The 26,340-nt window shown below is 39.4% G+C and overlaps 1 protein-coding gene across 1 annotated transcript in view; it reads right to left on the reverse strand.

Moving 5' to 3' along the window:
- The window catches only part of HEATR1 (HEAT repeat containing 1), a 693,629-nt gene that overhangs the window by 80,827 nt on the left and 586,462 nt on the right, over positions 1–26,340 (reverse strand). The window contains exon 39 of the mRNA XM_033935556.1: positions 25,615–25,749. Coding sequence (XP_033791447.1) covers positions 25,615–25,749 — 135 coding nt within the window. The remainder of the gene's footprint in view (positions 1–25,614; positions 25,750–26,340) is intronic.

Genomic DNA, 26,340 nt, shown 5'->3' on the forward strand with positions numbered 1-26,340 from the left:
CATAGGAAGGAGGCACAGGGACATTCACAGACAGAAAAAATGACAGATAGGCAGCATGCAAGGAGAGAGAGACAAAAAAAAATACCCAGACAGACAGACATGAAGGGAAGGGGGGGGGGCCGACAAAGAAGAGAACTCGAGCCGCAAGGAAGAAGCTGGGCCTGCCTGCCTGTGGGGAACGCTATAAGGGAAGGGGGGGCCATGGAGCAGGCTAGACCACGGGAAGGGAAGGGAGAGGAGCCGAACGGAGCAGCCAGATCGCAGCAGGCCACAACACGGGGGAGGGGCCGAACGGAGCAGGCCAGATCGCAGTAAGAGAAGGGAAGGGGTGGGGGAAATGCTGCAACTGCTGCACAGGGACCTAGAGGGGAAGCCAAATACCGCTGCTGCTGCACAGGGAAGTGGGATGGAAATGCTGCTGCACAGGGAAATGGAGGCAAAGAATGACTGACAGACAGCAGTAGGGAGGGAGACAGACAGAAAGGAAGAAAGACACAGGGGCAGGGAGAGGGACAGAAAGACAGACAGAAAAAGGGAGCCAAGGAGAGAGAGAGAGAGATAGAAAGAAAGACAGACAGACATATATTCTAGCACCCGTTAATGTAATGGGCTTAAAGACTAGTTATAAATATACTTTTAGTGTAAAAAGGTGTCTGATCATTACAATATGTTATCAATGGCCCTCAAATCTTTTTAAAATTGTTATAATTCCATTTTTGCATGGCAATTGTTCTTTCCATTTTGAATATATGGCACAACGAATTCTACCAGAAGGTGTAATTAAGTCTAGTATAATTTTTCCAATTTCTAGTGATATGCTGAATGGCGATTCCTGTCATCCTATATAATAAAAGGCTAACTCGCGCATGCGCATTCCTATTTGTGTGTTCCGTGCGCTGTAGGTCTGTGGCCTAAGGAGTGCGCATGCGCGCTAATACGTCACCAGCCTATCGCCTCCACAAGCCGGACCGCAGCCAGACGACGTTCTCCGTTTCTCCTGCCGCCGCCGCCGATCTCCGTTTCTCCTTTGCCGCCCACCCCCTTCTTTTCCCGCAGGCCCGAATGGCGATTCCAGCAGCGTGTTCATCAGTCTCCACACGCTGCTTCGGGCCCTTCTACTGCCCTGATTTGCTCTGCCGCGTCTCTGATGATGTCATCAGGGACGTGCCAGAGTAAATCAGGGCAGTAGAAGGGTCCGAAGCAGCGTGTGGAGACTGATGCAAGCGCTGCTGGAATCACCACCTTTGTAGTCCGGCCCGTGGGAAGGGAAAGAGGGGGGTAGAGGAAACGCTAATGCTGCTGCACAGGGAACTGGTGGGGGGGGGAGGGAAATGGAGGGGAAGGGAATGCTGCTTTGGATGGACAGACAGACAGTGAGAGGAAGGGAAACACAAAGAAAATAAGAAATACACAGGGGCAGGTGCTCAGGGAACTGGTGTGGGGGGAGGGAAATGGAAGGGGATGGAATGCTGCTTTGGACAGACAGAGAGAGGAAGGGAAACACAAAGAAAATAAGAAAGACACAGGGGCAGGTGCACAGGGAACTGGTGTGGGGGGAGGGAAATGGAGGGGGATGGAATGCTGCTTTGGACAGACAGAGAGAGGAAGGGAAACACAAAGAAAATAAGAAAGACACAGGGGCAGGTGCACAGGGAACTGGTGTGGGGGGAGGGAAATGGAGGGGGATGGAATGCTGCTTTGGACAGACAGAGAGAGGAAGGGAAACACAAAGAAAATAAGAAAGACACAGGGGCAGGTGCACAGGGAACTGGTGTGGGGGGAGGGAAATGGAGGGGGATGGAATGCTGCTTTGGACAGACAGACAGAGGGAGGAAGGGAGACATAAAGGAAAGAAGAAAGACACAGAGTCAGGGAGATACACAGAAAGACAGACAGGCAAAGGAGGCCAGGGACAGAGACAGACAGAAAGGACAGCGGGAGCCGCGTCAGGAGGGGTGCGGGATGCGGCAGTGGGAACTTTTCCAATGGGTACAACTGGGCAGCTGTCGGGAACCTTTGATCAGGGGCAGAGCAAGGTAAGAGTATCATAGGGATAAGAAGGAGGAGGGAGGATAAAAAGGAAGGGATGCCTACTGCTGGACAGGGGGAGAAGGAAAGAGATGCTGATGGACAGGGGAGGTGAAGAAAAAGGAACGGAGGACTAATGTTGGACAGAGGGAGAAGGAAAGAGGTGCTGCTGGACAGGGGGGAGGTAAAACAAAGGGAGAAGGGCTGCTGCTGCATAAGGAGAGCAGTGAAGGGGTGGTGGTGGACACAGTGGAGGTAAAAGGAAGGGAAAATGGACAGGGGGAGCAGGCAAGGGGTGGTGATGGACAGCCAAGGAAAAAGAAAGGCAGAAATAAAGAAAGCAGCTAAGGAGAGAGAGAGAAAAAAAGACAGACACACACACATATGTTCTAGCACCCGTTAATGTAACGGGCTTAAAGACTAGTTATTAATAAAAGTTTATTATTACTAGATAAAATTTGACTTTTTATTCTCATGGATGTCACAAATAGAATTGTATCATAAGATAGATCTACATGGTTTTCTAATAAACAATTAACTTGAGACCAAATTGATTTCCAAAAGGTCATGATACAGGGACAAAAATATATTAAATGATCTAAAGTAGAGAATGACACGGGGGAAAAAATCTGTCCCCGTCACCGCCGTTCCCTTCACCACCCCATCACCGCCATCCCTTTCACTGCCCCGTCACCGCCATCCCATTCACCTCTCCATCACCGTCCCCGCAGCATCCATATAAGCCTTAGTACTCTAATATTTAGCTTATTCCGTTCTTATAAATCAAAGTTCCTGCTGCTGAACTAGAGAAAGAGATGTTCAGCTGGCAGGGCTTTGTTTATAAATTTTTATCAACACAACTAATATACCACCATAATGTTTCCAACAGAGGACAAGCATGCAATAAATGCATTTTGCTGTTTCAATGCCAGTGCTCAGCAGAACAACAGACAGCAATATGGACTGGGTGATATACATTTCAAATGTAGTACTTTTTTTTATATATAAAAATAGGCAAAATTAGTTGCTATTTTATCATTATATTTTCTTGCCATTCGTGCCACACATGATTTTAAAATGATAAACCAGTTCTGCTAAAGAGGGGAGAATACCCACAACGAAACAGTATTTATGTATTACAGATTTATGAAAGGACTAGCAGCCCCCACCCTCCCTCCACCTCACCTTATATTCCGAATTTGCCAGCTTTCTTTTTCCCGAGCTGCACGCATTCAAAAAGCCGTGCACGCGCGACTGCGCGAGTCAATCAAACTTCTCCTCTCCTGCAACTTCCTGTTTCTGGTTGCTTCAGAGGAGAAGATTGATTGACTCGCGCAACCACGCGTGCACGGCTTTTTGAACGCATGTGGCTCGGTACAAATGAAGCTGGCAAACTCGGAATATAAGGTGAGGTGGAGGGAGGGAGCTGGATAAACGCTAGCCGTGGGTAACCGCCACCGTGTCATTCTCTAATCTAAAGTCCCTGCTACCAGATTACAGTGCCAGCATCTATTAGACTTAGAGCTATCCAACTTTTATAATCTAACTGGGGTCCAAAATGTTCTATGTAACAAAATGAACCAAGTTTGTCTCATAGACGCAGACACTGTACATCTCATTCTCCAAGACCAAATTCGTGGCCATTGAGATGCAGAAATTTGATGCTTAATCTCAATGCTCCAAATGTCTCTAAGATCATTCTTTATGGTCTTTAGTTTTTTATTCATAAATCCAGATAGCACTTTAAACACTGTGCGGCCTGGTATCCCAGAAAATCCGCCTGAAAGCATAAAAATTCCAAACTATACTGATTGCTAAGATATTTCCATTCAGGGAACCCCTCCTGAATAGCCTGCTTCAGCTGTAACCATTTAAAACTTTGTGATTTATTTAGGCCATATTTATGTTGCAACTGTGAAAAATCAAGCAGTTTACCATTTGAAATAACATCATTTAAAGTTCGTATGCCTGCAATAATCCAATGCTTCCATATGATTTTAAAACCACCAATTTGATTCTTGGAGTTTAGCCAAATAGATTGATTTGTTGATTTATGTATTGGGTCAGATTTTAAATTGCTGACATAACGTAATGTTTTCCATGTATCCATCAATATTCTATTCTCTTTATATTTTCTAGGCATTTTTATACTGAAAACATGAGATAGATATAAAGGACCCCACTAATATCCTTAAGATAGGCAGTCATACAAGATCGTAAATATCGTTGTACAGGTACTAGAGACGAACCGGAACTCTCAAGTGCTCACTATCAAAAGCCCAAAATTTATATTTGAGTCTGATGACTTACACAGTGAGCTATCATCGGTCCGGTTATTTACTCCATAACTGTACATATAATTTATTCAAATATTATTGTCTTATTCTTTCTTTCTTTTTTATTTTTTACTTTTTTATTTTTTTGCTTATTATCTACTTATTATCCACTCCCTTTAAAATATACGGAGTTACTTAGCTTTCAAAGCCTTTAGTCGAAAATGTTCAGTTTCCGTTTTATTGTTTCTGTCAGTGTTTTATCTATTTTCTTCTGACGGAAGATCTCCGTTTCGCTCCCAATGTTTAAAAAGGAGCTTCCTCAGGGCGAACACTAAAAATAAAACATAAATATTTCAAAGAGGGAAGGATATTTATCAACTCAAACATACTACTTGTACTAAAAAAGAGGGTCCATGGGAACACCAAAGGGCAAACTCATGTTTAAGAAATTGGAGCCTAAATCCCATAAATTTTCTTATATTCCAGACTCTATCATTATTTTAGAGGAAAACAGTACATATTTTTTTAAGATTCTAAAAACCAATCTCTATAACTAGACCCCATACGGAATTTACCACACATACATAGTCCATAAATTACCCATAAATGGACAATACCTGATACCAGCACAACACTTGCATCAAGACATAAGCTGGAGATAAACAGACAGCTGCTTTTCACAGCGACTCAGCCTTTCCACAAGTCAACTGTAAAATGGCCTTTTAGACTTTTAAACTAAGAGCGTCTGACGTCATTTCCGGGCAATGATCCCGCTAAAACAACAAGTGTAAAGCGGCCATACTGCCGGAAGATGACAAAAAATTCAGTCAGTCATGTATCCAGACAAACAAATCATGTTTGAACCTGCAAAGGAAGGAAGCTCCATTAGTAGCTCATTGTATCCAATATAAACACACTTTTGAACAATTAAGATGTATGGTGATCGATAGAGTTGAGAAGTCTGTAAGAGGAGGGGACAGGGGGAAAAGACTTTTGCAAGTTGAACAGAGGTGGATTGATCGGTTACATAGTATTCATCCTCGAGGTTTGAATGTGGCTATAAATTGGCAGGTTTTCTTTTGACTATATATATATATATATATTTGTTTGTCTGGATACATGACTGACTGAATTTTTTGTCATCTTCCGGCAGTATGGCCGCTTTACACTTGTTGTTTTAGCGGGATCAATGCCCGGAAATGACGTCAGACGCTCTTAGTTTAAAAGTCTGTAAGGCTACGGCCATTTTACAGTTGACTCGTGGAAAGGCTGAGTCGCTGTGAAAAGCAGCTGTCTGTTTATCTCCAGCTTATGTCTTGATGCAAGTGTTGTGCTGGTATCAGGTATTGTCCATTTATGGGTAATTTATGGACTATGTATGTGTGGTAAATTCCGTATGGGGTCTAGTTATAGAGATTGGTTTTTAGAATCTTAAAAAAATATGTACTGTTTTCCTCTAAAATAATGATAGAGTCTGGAATATAAGAAAATTTATGGGATTTAGGCTCCAATTTCTTAAACATGAGTTTGCCCTTTGGCGTTCCCATGGACCCTCTTTTTTAGTACAAGTAGTATGTTTGAGTTGATAAATATCCTTCCCTCTTTGAAATATTTATGTTTTATTTTTAGTGTTCGCCCTGAGGAAGCTCCTTTTTAAACATTGGGAGCGAAACGGAGATCTTCCGTCAGAAGAAAATAGATAAAACACTGACAGAAACAATAAAACGGAAACTGAACATTTTCGACTAAAGGCTTTGAAAGCTAAGTAACTCCGTATATTTTAAAGGGAGTGGATAATAAGTAGATAATAAGCAAAAAAATAAAAAAGTAAAAAAGAAAAAAGAAAGAAAGAATAAGACAATAATATTTGAATAAATTATATGTACAGTTATGGAGTAAATAACCGGACCGATGATAGCTCACTGTGTAAGTCATCAGACTCAAATATAAATTTTGGGCTTTTGATAGTGAGCACTTGAGAGTTCCGGTTCGTCTCTAGTACCTGTACAACGATATTTACGATCTTGTATGACTGCCTATCTTAAGGATAATAGATATAAAGGAAACATGAGTCGCCATTCCAAATACAACCAGTCTGGGATGTTTTCCATGAGCTCTGGGAGGACCCAATACATACCCTGATGTAAAATATAGGCTTGATGATACCTATAAAAGTTTGGAAAATTTACCCCACCTTCCACAATTGATTTTTGTAAAGATACTAAGGCAATTCTAGGCATTTTACCAAGCCAAACAAATTTTGTAAGAATACTATTTAATTTTTTATAAAGGGACCCCTGAAAAAAACCTGGTATCATACTCATTTGATAACAAACTACTGGCAATATCATCATTTTAATAGTCTGAACTCTCCCCCACCAAGAAAGATGTAGAGGATTCCATTTCTTGCACATTTCTGTTACTTTTTTTAATAAAAGTTTTTCATTCTCCTTCACTGTGTCTTCTATTGAGTTTTTTATTCTAATACCTAAATATTTTAATCCATCTTCTTTCCATATAAATGAAAATGAATCGAATACTCCTTTACTACAATGCACATTGTGGAAGAATTTCTGACTTGCTCCAATTTATCTTATATCCTGAAAACTTTCCAAATTTTTCTATCAATTCAAGTAAGCATGGCATGGTAGTTTCCGGATTCCTCAAATAAAGCAGTATATCATCTGCATAGGCTGAGATTTTATATTCCCAATCTGCACGAGGAATACCCTGTATTCTCTTTGCCTGTTGAATGGCTAATAACAAGGGTTCTAAAACAATATCAAAAAGCAAAGGAGACAAGGGACAACCTTGTAACTTCCCTCCGCAAATTAAAACGCTCTGATAAATTGTTATTAATATATAAACTTGCACCAGGGGAGTTATGCAATGTCTGAATCATTTGTATGAATCCTGAACCTATACCAAACCATTCTAATGCCTGATACATGAAAGTCCATTCAACACGATCAAAGGCTTTCTCCGCATCTAAAGAGACAGAGAAAGCCGAATCATTCATGTTTTTTGTTAAATTTAGAGTATGAAAAGCCAATCTAGTATTGTTAGAAGAATGTCTCTTAGCAACAAATCTTGTTTGGTGCATATCAATAATAAAAGGGAAAGCCTTAGCCCAGGGGTGTCCAATGTCGGTCCTCGAGGGCCGCAATCCAGTCGGGTTTTCAGGATTTCCCCAATGAATATGCATGAGATCTATGTGTATGCACTGCTTTCAATGCATATTCATTGGGGAAATCCTGAAAACCCGACTGGATTGCGGCCCTCGAGGACCGACATTGGACACCCCTGCCTTAGCCAATCTTAAAGCTAATGTCTTTGCTAAAGGTTTTCCATCAACATTGATTAACGAGATAGGCCTGTAGTTTGAAACCAAAGTGGGATCTTTGTTTGGCTTTCTCAAAACAATTGTTAATGATTCTGCCATAGTACCTGTAATGCAACCTTTAGTCAGTTGAAACTGATATAAATTTAATAAATAGGGTAAAATGGTACTTTGAAATGATTTATAAAATTCTACTGTAAAACCATCACCACCTGGAGCGGATCCAACTCTAAGAGACTTCAATGCTGTTTCTAATTCTTTTAATGATATAGGCTCCTCTAAACTTCTTTTTATATGCTCAGGAACCTTCGGTCCAACAATTAGATTCAAAAATTATAAATCATCTTTTTCCCTCCATAAGGCTCAGAAGAATATAGGTCTTTATAAAAATTTAGAAATTGTCTTAAAATATTTTCAATTTTAGTATGTGTTTCTCCATTTTCATCCTTTATTGCAATAATTTTTATTCTTCTTTTCTTTAAGATAATTTGCCAATAATCTTCCCGCCTTATTTGAGTTTCCATAATACTGAGTTTGTTGTGAAAACAAATCTTTCCTTACAAATTTAGAAGATATCTTTTAATAAAGCCTGTAAGGTATTTTGCTCCCATTTATCAATTAATTTATTTTCCAAATGTTTAATTTCTTTTTCCAAATTATAAAATTGTTTTTTAAGCTGTTTTCTAATATATGCCGAATATAAAATAATATTACTTCTCATGGTAGCCTTAAATGCATCCCATAATGTTTCTATGTTAATATCTTCTGAGGTATTAAGTTGGAAAAATTCAATCATTTTTAGTTTAAATTCTTCAAGGAAATTTGAATCCGCAATCAAAGTATTATCAAATCTCCAAACAGATTTACAATAATCTTGCTCATCATACACCACCATGATCAGAAATAATGATAGGATCTATGGTGGCTTTTGTCACTTTCTAAACTATCTGATTTGAGACTAAAATATAATCTATTCTTGAAAAAGAATTATGGACCTGTGAACAAAATGAAAATTCCTGATCATTAAAATGAAGTATATGCCATATATCTATTAAATTACAAGATTGTGCTAAATTATCTAACCCTAGTGATTTCATAATTCTACTTGGTTTTTTATCCATTAATGGATCCATTACAGCATTGAAATCTCCAGCCACTATTAAATCAGAAGTAGCCAGTGGGAGTAGTAATTGTTGTAGATTCTTAAAAAATTCAATTTGATTCGTATTCGGGGCATACACATTAAACAATTCCAGGGTAGTATTTCCCATACTCATTTTTATATGTACCCACCTACCTAAAGAATCTGAATCAATCAACTGAAAATTAGCTGTACATTTTCTATTAATTAATATAGCAACCCCAGCTTTTTTGCCAATTGCGGGAGCAAAGAAATTTTGCTTCACCCAACCCCCTTTCAGTTTTCCTGACTCCACCCTTGAAAGATGCGTCTCTTGAATGAAATATAAATCAGCATTTTGTTGCTTCAGGAATGCCAGCATGTTTTTTCTTTTTATTTGATGATTTAGTCCATTGACATTTAATGAAAAAATTTTAATCACCATCTAGAACCAAAAATATAATCTGACAATAATAAAACAAATTAGATAAACTAAAATGATTAGACACCACTACACTTTATACAATTTAAAAAAAAACAATTTCCCTTCATCAAACCCTTCATTCCCCATCCCTTCAATTACCAAACTCCCCAATATCTGTAAAACCACCCTTACCCAACCTCCCCTAAATAATGATGAAAACGCACATATGGATAAGATATAATTTCATTAACCTATTTTAAGCTATCTGAATCTAATTATGAAATCTTTAATGGAATTAATAAATCATCCAATGGACTAATGCAGGGGTCTCAAAGTCCCTCCTTGAGGGCCGCAATCCAGTCGGGTTTTCAGGATTTCCCCAATGAATGTGCATAAAATCTATGTGCATGCACTACTTTCAATGCATATTCATTGGGGAAATCCTGAAAACCCGACTGGATTGCGGCCCTCAAGGAGGGACTTAGCTCTATAATTAAATTAAAAATATATAATAATAATCATTTTATAAATATAATTAAACATGATATATAAGATATTAATACTATATTCCTTCCCTACTCTTTTAGTTTATATATGTTGATACATCATTTAAAACCCATTTATTAACTAATCTGATTTAAAATCAAATAAATTCCAGGGAAACTCCTATCTAAAACTTTAATATTATCCAATCCTAAATCTAATATTCTGAAAAAGGAAACAATGCTTGCTGTTAAAACCAATAGCTTGACAATGGGACATAAAATGGGAGACTGATACTTATCACTTACACCACTTTCCCAAGTGACCACAGCCAACTCCTGGCTCTTGTATATAATTCATATCCTTCAATTTATTCTAAAAAACCATGACCAGAGATTCCAACCTGAGCTTTTGATTATATTTTGTTATATTATTACAAACCAGATTACAAGAGATATTGTGAAATCCTTAAACTCACAAATATTTGCAAATATTTCTAAGTTTATGTTGAGATCTAAAGCAATCAACTTTTCAATGTTAGCAACATATAACACTGGTTCACGAAACGATAGCCAGCAACCTCTGTCATATTCCCCTAGAACAACAAGAGCAATTAATGTAGTGCAGAATGAATTGGAGGCGTAGAGGATTAATCTTCCATACAGCGTGTAATTAAGGAAGAGAGAAAGCCTGCTAACAGCAAAGTTCCCCATCCCTTGTGACTATATAGGCACATGACAAATCTACCCTACCACACAGACATCAAAGGGTTTCCTTCCTTCATAGTTACTATATTAATAGAAACAGCAGTCAGGAAATAAATGAAGACAGAAGAGTGAAATTAGTCATTATTATTGTGCAGAATCCTCTCACTGCCCGATCACTTTGAAATGGTGAGAAACATGCCAAAGTCAGGAACGTCCTCAATGTTATAATTGCCTGACCCCTGTGTGGGGTCTTCTAACATTGGCAGCATATCCAGAACATTTCTGTCTGAGTAGGTTGCTAATGCAAGTGCTGCTCACTACTCTACTGATTACAATGCTGGCTATGCCACTGAAACCAAACCTCAGAACTTCCTATAAACTGACCACCACTTTGTCCATTCTCAGCAAAGCCTGCATTTCGGTTTTCTAAATTGGAGTATGTAGTGTTATTAGGTGTAGGAGTAGACAAACTATGAAAGAGGACTATAAGTCAATGGGTTGCAGATTCGTTATGGCTGCTTCCAAAGTTGAATAGATTGAGCTTTGCCTGGCTGAGATGGAATTTGCTGTCTTGCAAATGGAAGATGACTTCCTGTCCAAGCAACCTGATTGGTATTTATCTGGCGAGATATCTGTTACATTTTGTGACCTGTCGATGATGTTGACTGAATATCATTCACACTAGGCATATTTATAACAGAAGAACTGAAGGCCTTTCAATGGCCATGTCTAATTTTTAAGTTTTAATCCTAAATAGCTTTAAATAACGCATTCCTTTCTTTGATGACACGAGAAAGCCACTCCTCTAGGCACACCATAAACTTCATCTCAGTCATATCTGCAATCTATGTCAGGAACGTTTGTGTGCAGCTATCAATTTCCTTCGCAGAATTCTCTCTCCACCATTTATATTGCTTTTCTTTTCCTTGAAAGTTTACTATAGTATTCACAGCTCTCTTAGCACAGCAATACCGAACAAATCAAAATGGATGCCGCAATTACGCTGAAGTTTTTCTCTTAAAGTTCTTCCCACACACACTCCAAGTCATCTTACTCATTGCATTTTCATGACACTGCCCTCTAATGGTTATGTAGAAACTAGGCTGACTTACATATGACAAACATCAAAGAATCGAATCCCTTTTTCTTATGAGTCATCAGAAAAATTTGCATACATCTTGAACACTCTAATGTCTATATTCTAATAAAATCAGTTTAATCAGTTAATTCAAATATGTTTCAGAAGTGTACCAAATCCGATTCCATGAATATCTTCAATCTTTAAAACAAACGCAAAAATAAAAACCATAAAACTTGCTTTATATTTCCACATATCAAAATAAATAAATCAACGGTTTTGACTGGTATAAATTCTCTCATGAAGCCATCGGCTGTTCACAGTTCTCTAAGAATTCTTGCAATTTTGCCGGATCCTCGAAGTTAAAGGTTTTATTGCCATATGTTATCCTCATTATAGCAGGGTACATCAATCCATATCTTGCCCCCAGAGATCTAAGTTTTGGGCGCAATTCCAACAGCTGTTTCCTCTTGTATGCAGTATTCCTGGAAAAATCAGGTACTATATGTATTCTGGAGTCCTGACATCTGAGATTTTTATTTTCCTTTGCAAGTTTAATAATTTCCATCACCTGCTGATAAATCGAAAAATTATAGGACGTGGTCCCTGTTGTTGATTAGACCTTCTTGCAGGGATTCTATGCGCCCTTTCAAATTCAAATGGAAATTTCGTTTTTAAAGGCAGAATCTTAGGAAGGAAACTTTCTAAAAATGCAATTGAGTCATTTTTTTCTACTCCCTCAGGAATCCCAATAATCCTCAAATTATTCCTTTTACTTCTATTAATACAGTTTTCCAAGTCTCTTGACAGATTATCAATTATTTTCTTATCAATTTTACTTTGCTGTATCATATTTTCATTCACCTCCGTTCGGTTTTCCATTTGATCCATCCTTAACTCCATTAGTTCCATCCGTTTGTTAAGGCTACCAACCTCCTCCTTCACTTCTTGCAAAGTTTTTGAATTCTTAGAAACAATTTATTTTATTTGTCTAAGTTCCTCAAACAGATCATAATCAGTATAATCTTCTTTTGGCAACGATACCTTTGAAGGAGTCGCCAGCTCCGGTTTTGAACGCTTTGCATTGCCTGAAGTTGAAGCTGACATTTCCCCTTTTTGTTGCTTTACTTGCTTACTCGCTGCCATATTATGTTATCAATACTGCCGAAATAGTAAGCGAAAATTAATTTTTATAGCTTAAAAAGCCGTTAGTAAATCCTGTGAGTACGGAGCTATTCATTCACCTGTCCATTCGGCTGCGCGTCCAAGCCACGCCCCGAGAAATCAGATTATTAATCCTATCAACAGTGACATCTGCCATCCCTTCCTCCCAACCTTGGTTTTATCTCATGGTATCTATGGACTTGCAGATCTGCCTTTCTTAGGGGACCTGAAATTACAAATCCACAAATGTAACAGGAAAAAACCAGAAGCAGGACAGGCTCAGTCTATCGCCAATGACCTGGGTCAAACAGCCTTTCCTAATCATTAGCTTGTAAACAAAGCAGATAGCATTTAATACTATTTGACTGAAAAAAGGGCTTCCAGGGGACCATTTTCTTCCTCTCCCCCCAAATATGCAAAAAAAATTCCCTTTGAATCATAAGAACATAAGAATAGCCTTACTGGGTCAGACCAATGGTCCATCAAGCCCAGTAGCCCGTTCTCACGGTGGTCAATCCAGGTCATTAGTACCTGGCCAAAACCCAAGGAGTAGCAATATTCCATGCTACCGATACAGGGCAAGCAGTGGCTTCCCCTATGTCTTTCTCAATAACAGACTATGGGCTTTTCCTCCAGGAACTTCTCCAAACCTTTCTTAAAACCAGCTACGCTATCCGCTCTTATCACAACCTCTGGCAATGCATTCCAGAGCTTAACTATTCTCTGAGTGAATTTTTTTTTCCTCCTATTGGTTTTAAAAGTATTTCCCTATAACTTCATCGAGTGTCCCCTAGTTTTGTAATTTTTGACAAAGTGAATAATCGATCCACTTGTACCCGTTCTACTCCACTCAGGACTTTGTAGACTTCAATCATATCTCCCCTCAGCCATCTCTTTTCCAAGCTGAAGAGCCCTAACTGTTTTAGTCTTTCCTCATATGAGAGGAGTTCCATCCCCTTTATCATCTTGGTCGCTCTTCTTTGAACCTAGCACCACTATATCCTTCTTGAGATAAGGAGACCAGAATTGAACGCAATACTCTTCTCTTTCTTCTGTGAGCAGTTTGTGGTTTGCATTTACATAGAAACAAACTTCTGCTTTTAGGTAAACAAAAACTGGACTCTTTCTATAAAAACATGAATTGCCATACTGGGACAGGCCAAAGGTCCATCAAGCCCAGCATCCTGTCTCCAACAGTGACCAACCCAGGTCACAAGTACATGGCAAGATCCTAAAGAGTAGAAAAAGAGATTAGGTTCTTCCCTGTATTTCACTAAACAAATCTCCACTGCCAAAAATACTTCAACCCTGTATAAGATTGTATGATCGTTAACTACAGACCATTCAAAGCGCCACAACTCTCTATTGCTTCCATCAGCTCAATCCTTGGCTGATTACTTCTTAAACAAAATTGAAAATATCAGATCTACATTTCAACCCTCCGACAATTCAACATCACCTACTCCCTCTGGCTCAGTCACACAAGATTTCTGCGTACCACTTTCCAAATGTGCTAACTTTAGACTCCCCTCACTTTTGGAACTTCAGCAAATAATCAATTCCATGAACACAAAAAACGCGGGCACTGACTCAATTTCTCCAACGATTCTCAAACGATACTTTGCAACATTCAGTCCCCATATTCTAAAATTAATTTCTACAAGTTTGACAACAAGCTCTGTTCCAAAATCCTGGAAGGAAGCCTTTATCCATCCAATCATAAAAGACTCGAAAATTAGTGCGCCGAATGTACAAATTATTGCCCCATTTCTAACATCCCCTTCTTATCAAAAGTTACTGAAAAGATCGTCTTCAATCAGATATCCGATTTCGTGGAAAGCACCAATGCTTTACACCCAAATCAGATTGGATTTAGAAAACATCATTCAACTGAACTCTTTTTAATTAGTCTTCTCACTAACATTAATTACCACCTGAACCACCATAACTCTATCTTACTAATTTCTCTTGACTTATCTTCTGCTTTTGATACAATCGATCATCCTTTGCTAATTCATTGACTAGAGGAAATAGGGATTACTGGCCCAATCCTTAATTGGTTTATTTCATATTTCAAGGAATGCACTTCAAAAGTATCATTTAATGGCTTAAAATCTTTTACAATCACTAACAACTACAGCATACCACAAGGATCAATACTCTCCCCACTTCTCTTTAATATTTTCCTGGTTTCATTAAACACGCTAGGACAATCAATTGGTTTTACCATCTACGCTTGTGCAGACAATATCCAATTAATACATCCCCTCATCTTAGATAATCCAAATGATATTCTTACCATCAACAAAAAGCTCAACGTGATTCATAACTGGTTAAACTCGAACAAATTATCACTCAATGTCACTAAAACCAAAACAATGTTTTTTCCTTTCAAGAAAGATAGTTCTCCTCACTCTCCTATTAAAATCAAATCTATTCCAATACAGACAGTATGTAGTATCAAGCTTCTAGGTATCACTTTATTTCACAGTTCTTCAACCGCCGGTCCGCGGACCGATGCCGGTCTGTAAAAAAATCTTGCCGGTCTGCGAAGGATTCAGGACCTCTCCGCAGCAAAAGGTGCCGGCGTCAGCTGATGTGCAACTTCCTGTTGCTGTCGCTATGCCGGCACTCCTGCCTGCCACCACCGATTCGTGCCGCGTATATCTCCGCACCCCCAGAAAAGCAGCGGCAGATAGTATTTTAGCATGGTTTCATAAGGCAGCCTCGGGGCCTTTGGTAGGCTGGCCCACATCGCATCATCGAAGCGGGCCGGCCTACCAAAGGCCCCGAGGCTGCCTCATGAAACCGCGCTAAAATACTGCTTAGGGGCAGCTGTATGCCGAAGTTAAAAACACACAGAGCTGCCGCTAGCCTACATAGAGGAAACATTTGCTGGAGAGGGAAGGAGGGAAGGGAGTAGAGGTGCTCCTGGACAAGGGAGGGGAAGGGGCTACTGCTGGCAGGGGAGAAGGGATGAGACTTACTGTTGGATAAGGGGAGGAGGAAAGGGAGAAGGGGTACTCCTGGACAAGGGAGGAGAAGGGGCTACTGCTGACAGGGGAGAAAGGGAAGGGATGAGAATTACTGTTGGATAAGGGGAGGAGGAAAGGGAGAAGGGGTACTCCTGAACAAGGGAGGGGAAGGGGCTACTTCTTATAGGGGAGAAGGGAAAGGGAAGGGACGAGAATTACTGTTGGATAAGGGGAGGAGGAAAGGGAGAAGGGGTACTCCTGGACAAGGGAGGAGAAGGGGCTACTGCTGACAGAGGAGAAGGGAAGGGATGAGAATTACTGTTGGATAAGGGGAGGAAGAAAGGGAGACGGGGTACTCCTGGACAAGGGAGGGGAAAGGGCTACTTCTGACAGGGGAAAAGGGAAAAGGAAGGGATGAGAATTACTATTGGATAAGGGGAGGAGGAAAGGGAGAAGGGGTACTGCTGACAGAGGGGAAGGGAAGAGAGTTACTGTTGGATAAGGGGAGGAAGAAAGGGAGAAGGTACTGCTGGACAGGGGAGGAGGAACATTGGAAGGAAACAGCTGGCAGGGAGATTAGAGGCGGGGAAGGAGTCAGGATGGAATGGAGAGATCAGATGAGGGAAAGGGGAGAGACAGAGGACTGACAAGGTAGAGAGAGATTGATGCTGGGAAGGGGAGTCAGATAAAAAATAAGGAAAGAGGGACAAAGATGCTAGATCTGGTGTAGGAGAGAGGGGCATAGAAAGAACGCAGATACCATATGGGAGGGGGAGGGGTAGAGGGCAGACAGTGGACTGCTTGGTTTTCTGTTATGCCTGCTGACTCACTTTCTCAATTTTAAAACTTCCACTTGACTGGTTTTACTAATTATATTTTATCTAATTTTAATTCCAATTCATTTCAAGTTTGTTTTAATTTGTATTGTATCAGAACCTCTACCTCAGGTATTTATATTTTAACTTTATAACTTGATTTATTGATTACTATATCTGTTATTCTAATTGTCACTGTTGTTTCTTCATTTACCTTTCTAATGTTTGTCCTCTCCACTCTCTACAGGCCCTCTCGTTCTCTCAAAGGACCGCCGCCGCGAAGCGGCGGGGCCGACGACTCCGCCCACTTTACCTCGCTGGTAACCTCCCCTATAAATTTCTCTGCTTTGCGGCGCACGCCGCAAAGGCACGCGCCTTCGGCGCGCGTTCTGCTCCTTTATGCGCTCCTTCATGCAGCTTCTTCATTCCTTATTAACTTCACATTATTCCCCTCATTCTACATTACCCTTGTTTACTTTCTCCTCCCTCATCAGACCCTTTTGCCTTCTTCTCAAACTATATATCTTTTTCTTCTCTTTTTTATTGATATTGTACGGCTCAGAATTTGTCCCCTATATTCTTTCATTTACTATTTCTAACTCCATGTCTTCCATCCCAACTATTTGGGGCCGTCGCTATGCCGACCCTACAGTTTGCAGAAATCACGTCAAACCACAATCAAGACAACTCATTTCCATCCCACTTCATTCCCTTTCTAACTCTTGTCATAATCAACTTCACCACTCCCTTACATTCAACTCAGGTTTAATAAATGTCCGTTCTATAAAAAATAAACATCACTTAATTCACGATATTATCATTCAACATAACCTTCAAATTCTATGTCTCACAGAAATATGGTTAACTCAGGGAGATGATGCCTACATCATTCAAGCCTGCCCACCTAATTATAAAGCATTCTTTCAACCCCGCACGAACAAAAAGGGAGGTGGATTGGCAATTATATATCATACTTCAATTCCCCTTCAGGTAAACACCTCTAACCTTTTTTCTCACTTTCCTATTGAATCTCTCCAATTTTCAATTAAACTCCCCTCTCCTCTTAACTTTCTTCTTATCTATTTACCCCCGCCAATAACTAAAGTCTCTCTTTCATCACTTATCTCCACTTTAACTGATTTCAATATCGCCTATCCTGAGTCAATAATTCTTGGAGATTTTAATATCCACTTTAATTGTCCTAATCACTTTAACACTTCCGAACTCCTAACTTTGATAGCCGACTTATCACTATCACCTCTTATTCATACGCCCACACATTCAGCAGGAAATACTCTAGACATGATCTTATGCCCAACCACCATGACCAATTTTTTCCATAATTTCGACTTCATCTCTGTACCATGGTCAGATCATACACTGATTATTTGGCAATTAAACATCCCAACCCATTCAAATCTCATCAAACAGACAAATAATCCTTCTTTCACTCGTAATCTAAATAACATAACTCTCTCTGCCATACAATCCTCCTTTGATCTAAATCTCAAAGATTTCTCTTCACTTTCAATCACAGAACAATTTTCTAATTGGGAAACTGCTACAAAAACACTACTAGACTCATTAGCCCCCACATTTGTCATACAAAATAAACCCACTCTTAACCCTTCCTCAAGGAAACAACAACCCTGGTTTAACGAAAACTTGATCCTCCTCCGTCGACAGGTCCGATCGGCAGAAAACAAATGGCGTAAAACTCTTTATAACACTCACTTTCTTTCCTATAAAGAAAAAGCTTCTCATTACAAAAAGACCATTCAACAGACTAAAAAGGATTACTACTCAAAACTTATCTCTACCACTAGTAATTCATCTACGCTCTTTAGTATTGCCCACTCCCTTTCAAAATATTCTAAAAAAAAACTTCCTCCTCCTGTTTCAAATTTACCATCTGCTGATGAACTTTCCCTATTCTTTGACAACAAAGTCACTACCATTCGAACCCATCTTGGACCCTCCATTCCTGCTTTCTCGGTTTCTACTAATAATGATCCAACTTTTCTACCTCTCAGTTCTTTCTCTAATTTCATAGTACCCTTACTAACTCAACTATCCTCTGTTTTACAATCTATAAACTCACCTAATAATATTACTGAAAGTTTTCCTCCACATCTTATCAAAAAATTATTTTCTTTCTTCGGACCTTATATAAGGGAAATGATCTCCAAATCTTTTTCTGATTGTTGTGTCCCTACTGTATGGAAATCAGCTTTAGTTTTCCCAAAACTTAAACAATACAACACTGATCCCTCTCTACCTAACAATTATCGTCCCATTGCCAATCTGCCTTTAATTTCTAAACTCACTGAAAAAATTATTCACTCTCAATTATCAGATTTCTTCGATCAAACACATGCCCTACATCCTTATCAGACTGGCTTTCGAACTTCTCATTCCACTGAATTATCATTACTTGGTCTCATTACAACTATACAATACTCCCACGATCATCTAAAATCGGTTATACTAATTTCCCTTGACTTATCTGCAGCATTTGACACCATTGACCATTCCCTACTCTTATCCAGATTAGCAGACTGTAACATTACAGGTCATGCTCTCAACTGGTTTATATCTTATTTTCATCAACGCAACTTTAAAGTTCATGCAAAAAACCAAACTTCTTCTCCAGTAACTCAAAATTTTGGAGTTCCTCAGGGCTCTATTTTATCCCCACTACTATTTAGTATTTTTCTATCCCCCCTTCTTTCTCTTGCCCAATCACTAGGATTCTCAATTTTTGCCTACGCCGACGATATTCAGCTGCTTTATCCGATCAATACTTCAAACTCTTCAGATATTAATGATCTAAATATCAAATTAGATATCATAAGTGATTGGCTATTCTCTAATAAACTTTCACTGAACGTTGATAAATCTTGTGGTTTACTCCTCCCCATTAAAAAATCTGAAACTTTACCAGGAACTATTTACATCAAATCCACACCTTTACTTATGGATTCTAAAATAAAATTACTTGGCGTTACTCTAGATAGAGATCTTACCTTCCACGACCACATAAGCTCAGTTGTAAAAACTTGTTTCTTTAAATTGCGTATCATTCGTTCACTCAGTTCTATTTTAAATACCGATTCGATTACTATCCTCATTCATTCCTTAGTTATCTCACTTAGATTACTGCAATTCATTATTAAATGGACTACCCCAAAAAGAATTTCGCCGTTTGCAACTTATACAAAATACCGCAATCAAACTCATTCACAAATTAGGTAAATTTGAACACGTCACCCCGCTTCTCAAAGAGGCTCATTGGCTCCCAGTTACACACCGTATAATTTATAAAATCATATTGCTCTCTTTTAAAATCAAACATTCCCATCTGCCTTTATTTCTCGACAAATTACTAATACCTCAAAGTTCTCCCCGTTCCTTACGATCTACCGACCAAAAACTCCTTTTCATTCCATCCCTAAAAGAATCCTACTATACAAGGAAAACTAATTTTGCTATAACAGCCCCTACATTATGGAATTCTCTCCCTCAATTTCTCCGGGATGAAATTCATTTACCTAAATTTAAAACTAATCTTAAAACTTTCCTATTTCAGGATGCCTTTGACAAATCCTAATCTTTTCTTTATCTATTTATTTACTTATCTTTGTCCTAAAAGCTCTCTTTTATTTCAGCGCATATCTTTTATACCATGCACCCTTATCCTTTATGTTCTATCCCTTCCCTCTATCTCATTTCTTCTAATATTATGTAACTTTTTCCCCCCTTCCCATTTATCCTCACGGTCATGTTTGTCACTATATGTTTTCTCTAATTTTTCTAATACACCAATAACTAGTTTTTTTATTCTTCTATTTTAAATTTTTTTTTATTGTTAACCGGTCAGATATTTGTTTTATGATCGGGATATTAAAAATCAATAAACTTGAAACTTGAACTTGGATGGAACAGGCAGATGCTGGATTGAAGAGACAGAGGGCAAACGCTGGATGGAAGAGAGTGAAAAGACGATGAAAGTAGAAACCAGAGACGACAAAAGGTAGAAAAAAAATAATTTTATTTCTATCTTGTGATTAGAATATATCAGATTTAAAATATGTATCCTGCTAGAGCTGATGTTAGACATAACTGGGGAGTGCAAAGCCCAGGCAGTGAGTCTTTAGCTTCCAGCTGGTTTAGGGCTCTCTCTGACCAGGAGGCAGTTGCCCTGTAACACCATTCCTGCCATGTGTGACTGCGGTATTCTGTTAGCATGATATTTGTGTAGCATTCTGTAATAATTTTGCTTATTCAGTTTTCTTGATAGTGGAGGGGATATATGTGAAGGGGAGGGGAGACGGGGGGGTTTGTTGATCCTTGCCCTGTATTATTTATATTTATAAAATGACAATTGTACAGAATATTGTTTCTTTTTATACTTTAATAAAATATGTTCAATATAAAATCATAACTATATGAGGCTTGTGCGGATAGGATCAGATGGTTAACGGGACCGAGCTCGCGAGGACAGGGCGGCAATGGGGTTTTTAAAAATTTCAGTCTTATTAGTTTGCCGGTCCACGAAATAATTATTTTATTTCCGCCGGTCCATAGGTATAAAAAGGTTGAAGAACACTGCTTTAAATGAATCTCTCACTTTCCATGATCATATAAGTACAGTTATAAGAAAATGTTTTTATCGTTTACAAATGATACGCTCTCTAACTAAATTTCTTGACATATCGGCATTAAATACTTTAATCCATTCATTAGTCATTTCTTGTCTGGATTATGGCAATGCCTTATACCATGGTACAAAAAAAAGAGTTAAAACATCTACAAATAATCCAGAATACAGCAGTAAAAGTCATTTACAAGGCCAAAAAATTCAACCATGTAACTCCTCTTCTGATAAAAGCCTATTGGCTTCCCATCCATCACCGTGTCATTTATAAAACTCTATTATTGACTTTTAAAACAAGAAACACTGGACAGCCAGAATTAATTAATAAATTTTTGATACCGTACACTACATTGTGTTTTCTTCATTATTCGGAGCAAATTTTATTAGCAATCCCAACTTTGAACCATATTAACACTAGAAGAAACACCATCTTTTCAGTAGTTGCCCCAAGTTAATTCGGCACCAAATACTCTAAGAGAGATAACTAATCTCGAGAAATTTAAATCTTTTCTTAAGACATTCCTTTTCAAAGATGCCTTTCAAGTATAAATGTCCTTTTAAGGATTTAAAATTTTTTAAATCTTTTTTGAGTCCGCTTGTATTGGACTTGCGTGTTTTTAACCCCTCCCTTTTGTTTATACCTTACTTTTCTTTAATCATTGTAGTTCTCCCCTTTTTTTCACTCATACCCATTTGTCCAGTCAAGTGTGTTATTGTTTTGTCGTGTATGTTTATTTTGTTAAAGTTATGTTAATTTGTATTATCTGTTTTTGCCCTATTTTAAAATGTATAACCACCTTGAAATAAATTGATAAGGTGGTATATCAAATTTTTAGTAAACTTGAAACTTTTCCAGTAGATAGGGATGGTAGCTGAACCATAGGGTTGTCCATGCCTGTTCACGAGCATACTGCAGAAAATGTCAGTCACAGTTTTCAGCTCCTCCTCCCTGGTCTCTGCTGCTCCCTTCAGTTCATATCAAAGCTGGTGACAGTCCTATAGAAGAAGACAGGAGAAGGAGGAATATAGGGAATTGCCTGAATCCATCTGATCTGCTCAGATGGATTTTAAATCCAATCAATGAACGAACATTAATGTAGTTAAAACATTAAGAAGCCTCAGAGATGAACAATGAATGCAATAAAATACAAGTTAAACAAGAGCATAACAGCCTGAACATTTATGTAGCTCAATATTCCTCCCTTTTCAGTCATATACAAAGACTCTTCATAATCCAACAGTCTGACTGTCTGGAAAAATCATAGTGTGGATCTGACCATTAAGCTTGAGTCAGAAAGCAGGTGCTTCAGATAACTTGCTATACGAGGGGTTCAACATACCATCCCCTATCCACTGGAAAACATTGTCAAGGTAAAAACCTAATCTCTTTTTCCAGTGTAATCGGGATGGTATGCTGTACCATAGGGATGCATGTACCTCAGCAGTCCCTAAAGTCTAGGTGGGAGAGATGAGCCTGCATGTAGTACTGAGGACCCAAAAGTGGCATCCTCCTGTGCTGCTAAGGCCACCTTGTAAAATTTGTTGAAAATATGAAGGGAAGACCAGGTTGCTGATTTACAAATCTCCTCAGGAAGAACTTCCCTTGCTCCCGCCCAAGAGGAGGCCACTCCTCTTGTCAAACATGCCTTCAATGAGATAGGCGGCTGCTTGCTACACCTGATATGTGCAGAGGATATAGCTTTATGAATCCATCTGGAGATGGTAGCTTTGGAAGCGGGTCTACCTGATCTCGCCTGATTGGTTAAAACAAAAAGATGATCTGAGAGGCGAATCTCATCATTGGTCAGTTCCAGGTACCGCAATTGATTTTCCTAGAAAGGCAGTTAATCAAAAAATAAATAAACTTGAGTACTGTTCTGACATCCAAAACCTTTAAGGCCTTTTTTTTTTTCTTAGACCCTGTGGGGTGAAATGCTGGAAGTCTAACTTCTTGGTCGACATGAAATGTTGAAACAACATTCGGTAGAAAGGAGGTTACTCCTGCTTCTATGAACCTGGCAAACGGTTCTCTGGACAAAAAGGCCTGCAATTCTGAGACTCTCCTGGTAGAAGTTATTGCCACCAAGAAGACTTCTTTGACTGTAGGATCCATGAGGAAGGCCACCTGTAAGGGCTCATATAGGGCTCTGCTGAATTCCTCTAAAACTATAGTAAGGTTCCAGGAAGGAAACGGGTCTCGAATTGGAAGCTGTAACCTCAGGGTGCCCTTCAGGAGCCTGACTTATGTTTGGATGGGTCACTAGTGAAGCTCTCCTCTTTTGGCCCCGGAAGCATGAGAGCCCTGCTACTTGAACTCTAAGGAATACCAGTACTGAGGAGATGGGAGCATTGCCCGGTTCTAATTTTTCTTTGCTGCACCAGCGCTGAAATGTCTCCCATGCCTTAGCGTATGCTGAAGCCATCATCTGTTTTTTGGCTCTAAGTAGAGTAGCAGTGACTACTTCTGAGTATCTTTTATGGACTAGTGCTGTGCGCCCAAGAGCCACGCTCAAGCATCCCAGATCTTCTAAGACAATCAGTCCCTGTGAGAGTAAGTCTGGATGCAATTGGAGACTGAGACTTCGCTCCTTTTGCAGTTGGACGGGATCCACTTACCACAGGTGCTTGGGCCAATTTTGTGCTACAAGATCTACTGTTCCCATGCTTTTTGGCAGATCAGCTGACCTATCATGGGCCGAGGGGAAACATATACAGTAGTCCGGACTCTGGCTATAAGGGGGATAGGGACTTGTATAGTGCCTTTTTGTAGTTACACAACCACATTCAAAGCAGTTTATATAAAGGTATTAAAGCATTTTTCCTATCTGTCCCGTGGGCTCATAATCTAAATGTACATAGGGCAGTGAAGGATTACCTTATATACTGAAATATAAACCGATCCGAATATAAACTGAGGTAACCTTCCCCCCCCCCCCCCCAAAAAAAAAAAAAGGTTGAATCGAATATAAACCAGGGGTGGGGTTGTTAATATTCAAGTGCAGTGCCTTCCCTGGTTCCCCCTTCCTTGCTGCTCTGCATCCAGCCCCCTCACTCACTCTCTCTCCTGCCACTCTCTGCACCTAGCCTCCCTCCCTCCCTGCCAGGTTCTGTACCTTCCCCCCTCCCTCCCTCTGCTGGGCCTGCCGTGAGATCTGGTGGTCTAGCAGTGGCCAGGACAGAAGGCAAAACTAAAGAGTTTTCCTGGTAATCCAGCGGTGAATCATGGCAAGAATGACCTTCCTATGCTCCTGCTCGTGAAGAGCTAATAGCCAATTGGCTGCCGCTAGAGGCTCTGCCCTTGCCCTTTAGTATCCCTGGTGGTCCAGTGCTAAATCATGGCAGAAGTGATCTTCCTTTGCTCCTGAGCCGCTATCTAATTGGCAGCTGCAAGTTCTCATTTTCCAGTGGTCCAGGAAGTCTTGGTCAGGGATGGGGGAGTGATAATAATGAGTTATCTATTTCACTCCAGTATGATTCAGGGGTTACTCAGGGGGTCGGTTTGGTTGTTGATATCTCTTTCTAGAATATGGTGAATTTTAGGAGTAGGTGGTCTGACCAAGGTACTTAGGATAGGGAATTAAATTCTAGGTAGCTTGTATTTTTTAGCTGAAGTTGAAGAGGCGAGTAGATCTAACTGGTATCCTTTTTTGTGTGTGGGTTGTTGAAACAGAAGTTTGAGGTCTAACTCATTTAAAAGGTTGAGGAATTTCAGGGTTTGAGGTCTCCTATGATGAAAGTGAAATCATATTGTACCTTGGTTCTTGAGATGATGTCTGAGAACTGTAGTTCAGCTTCTAGCTAGTTCTAGCTTCCAGTCCAGGCAATTTACTACTCTTTAGTTTGTCAAATTGCCTCTTTACATCTTCCAAACTTCCTTTCAATGCACAAATAAAGTATAGCGAAAACACTCCAATTGGAATGCAATGTAATTATACAAAATATAACGAAGTTACTCACCCCTCCTTTTACAAAAGCGCAGTGTGGCCTTCAGTGCCAGCAGCAGCAGCAACAGCTCGGATGCTCATAGGAATTCTATGAGCACTGAAGCTGTTACCGCCGCCGCTGGCACCAAAAACTACACCACATTTTTACAAAAGGAGGGGTTAGTAATTTTGGTGGTGTCCTCAGTGTGAATATATAATCTGGAAAAGCCACAAGTCAAAACTAAAGGCACTTTTGCTTAAATAATATGGACCCATGTAACCTGAGTTATGCCATTTCGGTATAACACACAATCATAGAGTGTTACAGTGTGAGCTATTAAAGTGAATCAAATGAACACAATATGAAAACTCATATGGTGAATATATGTGTTAAATTTAAAACAAAAATGCAATGCGTCCCAAGGGGAAAACGCTATACATATAAAGACATATAGAGAATAATTCATTCTTATTTCCCCACATGAACAGCATATATTTACCATTTTTGTCTAGTTTGTCTTTCATAATTAGATTGTTAGCTCTTTCCAGCAAAGACCGTCTTTTGTGTGTTTCATGTACAATGCTGTGTGCGTCTGGTAGCACTATAGAAATAATATATTGTACCTCTGAATGCTCAGCTCGGAAGTCAAGGGCTTTCATGAAGAAGGCTGTCAGTTCTGACTGCTGGAAGGCAAGCAGCTGCTTATCCATATTTCTAATATGTTCTTTCAGAATGTCCATGAGGGGACCCAGGCAGTGCTGTGAAAGAGCACACACATCACTAGAGTACATCCAAGGAAGGAAAACATAACTACTAACCTGTACTAGGTTAGCAAACCTATTTCTCCATCTATCCCCTACCAGATTCTCAAGTATAACAGGTTACACAGTCCTCACACACACTAACAGAGTTCAAGAAGGAAAAACTTTAGGTAACAAGTTTTCAAAGCTTTGAGCTTTACAAAGTAGTGAGCCACATATATGGTGGTTCCTGTTCTTTATAAAACTTAAATCTTTAGGGAGACAGAAAGTGCTGAAAGAATAATGTAACCTGCTGTCTGCAAGAGAATCTCTGTTACAGATAAACTCTGATTTCTTCAAGGACAAATAGATTAAGTAGTCTAAATACATGGGAATACCTAGCTATAGGTTGTTTTTGACAAGAAGGATACAATAAAAAAACATGCATGCCAAAGGACAAGAACAAAGGAGAAATTAGGTCCTTACCTGCTAATTTACTTTCTTTTACCTTCTCCAGACCGGTATAGGAAATCTTACAAGCGGGTATATGTCTCATCATGACCAGCAGATGGAGACTGAAACAAAACTGTGGAATAGTACATAAGGAGT

The sequence above is a fragment of the Geotrypetes seraphini genome, chromosome 3 (genome assembly GCF_902459505.1).
Source record: "Geotrypetes seraphini chromosome 3, aGeoSer1.1, whole genome shotgun sequence".
Taxonomy (NCBI): domain Eukaryota; kingdom Metazoa; phylum Chordata; class Amphibia; order Gymnophiona; family Dermophiidae; genus Geotrypetes; species Geotrypetes seraphini.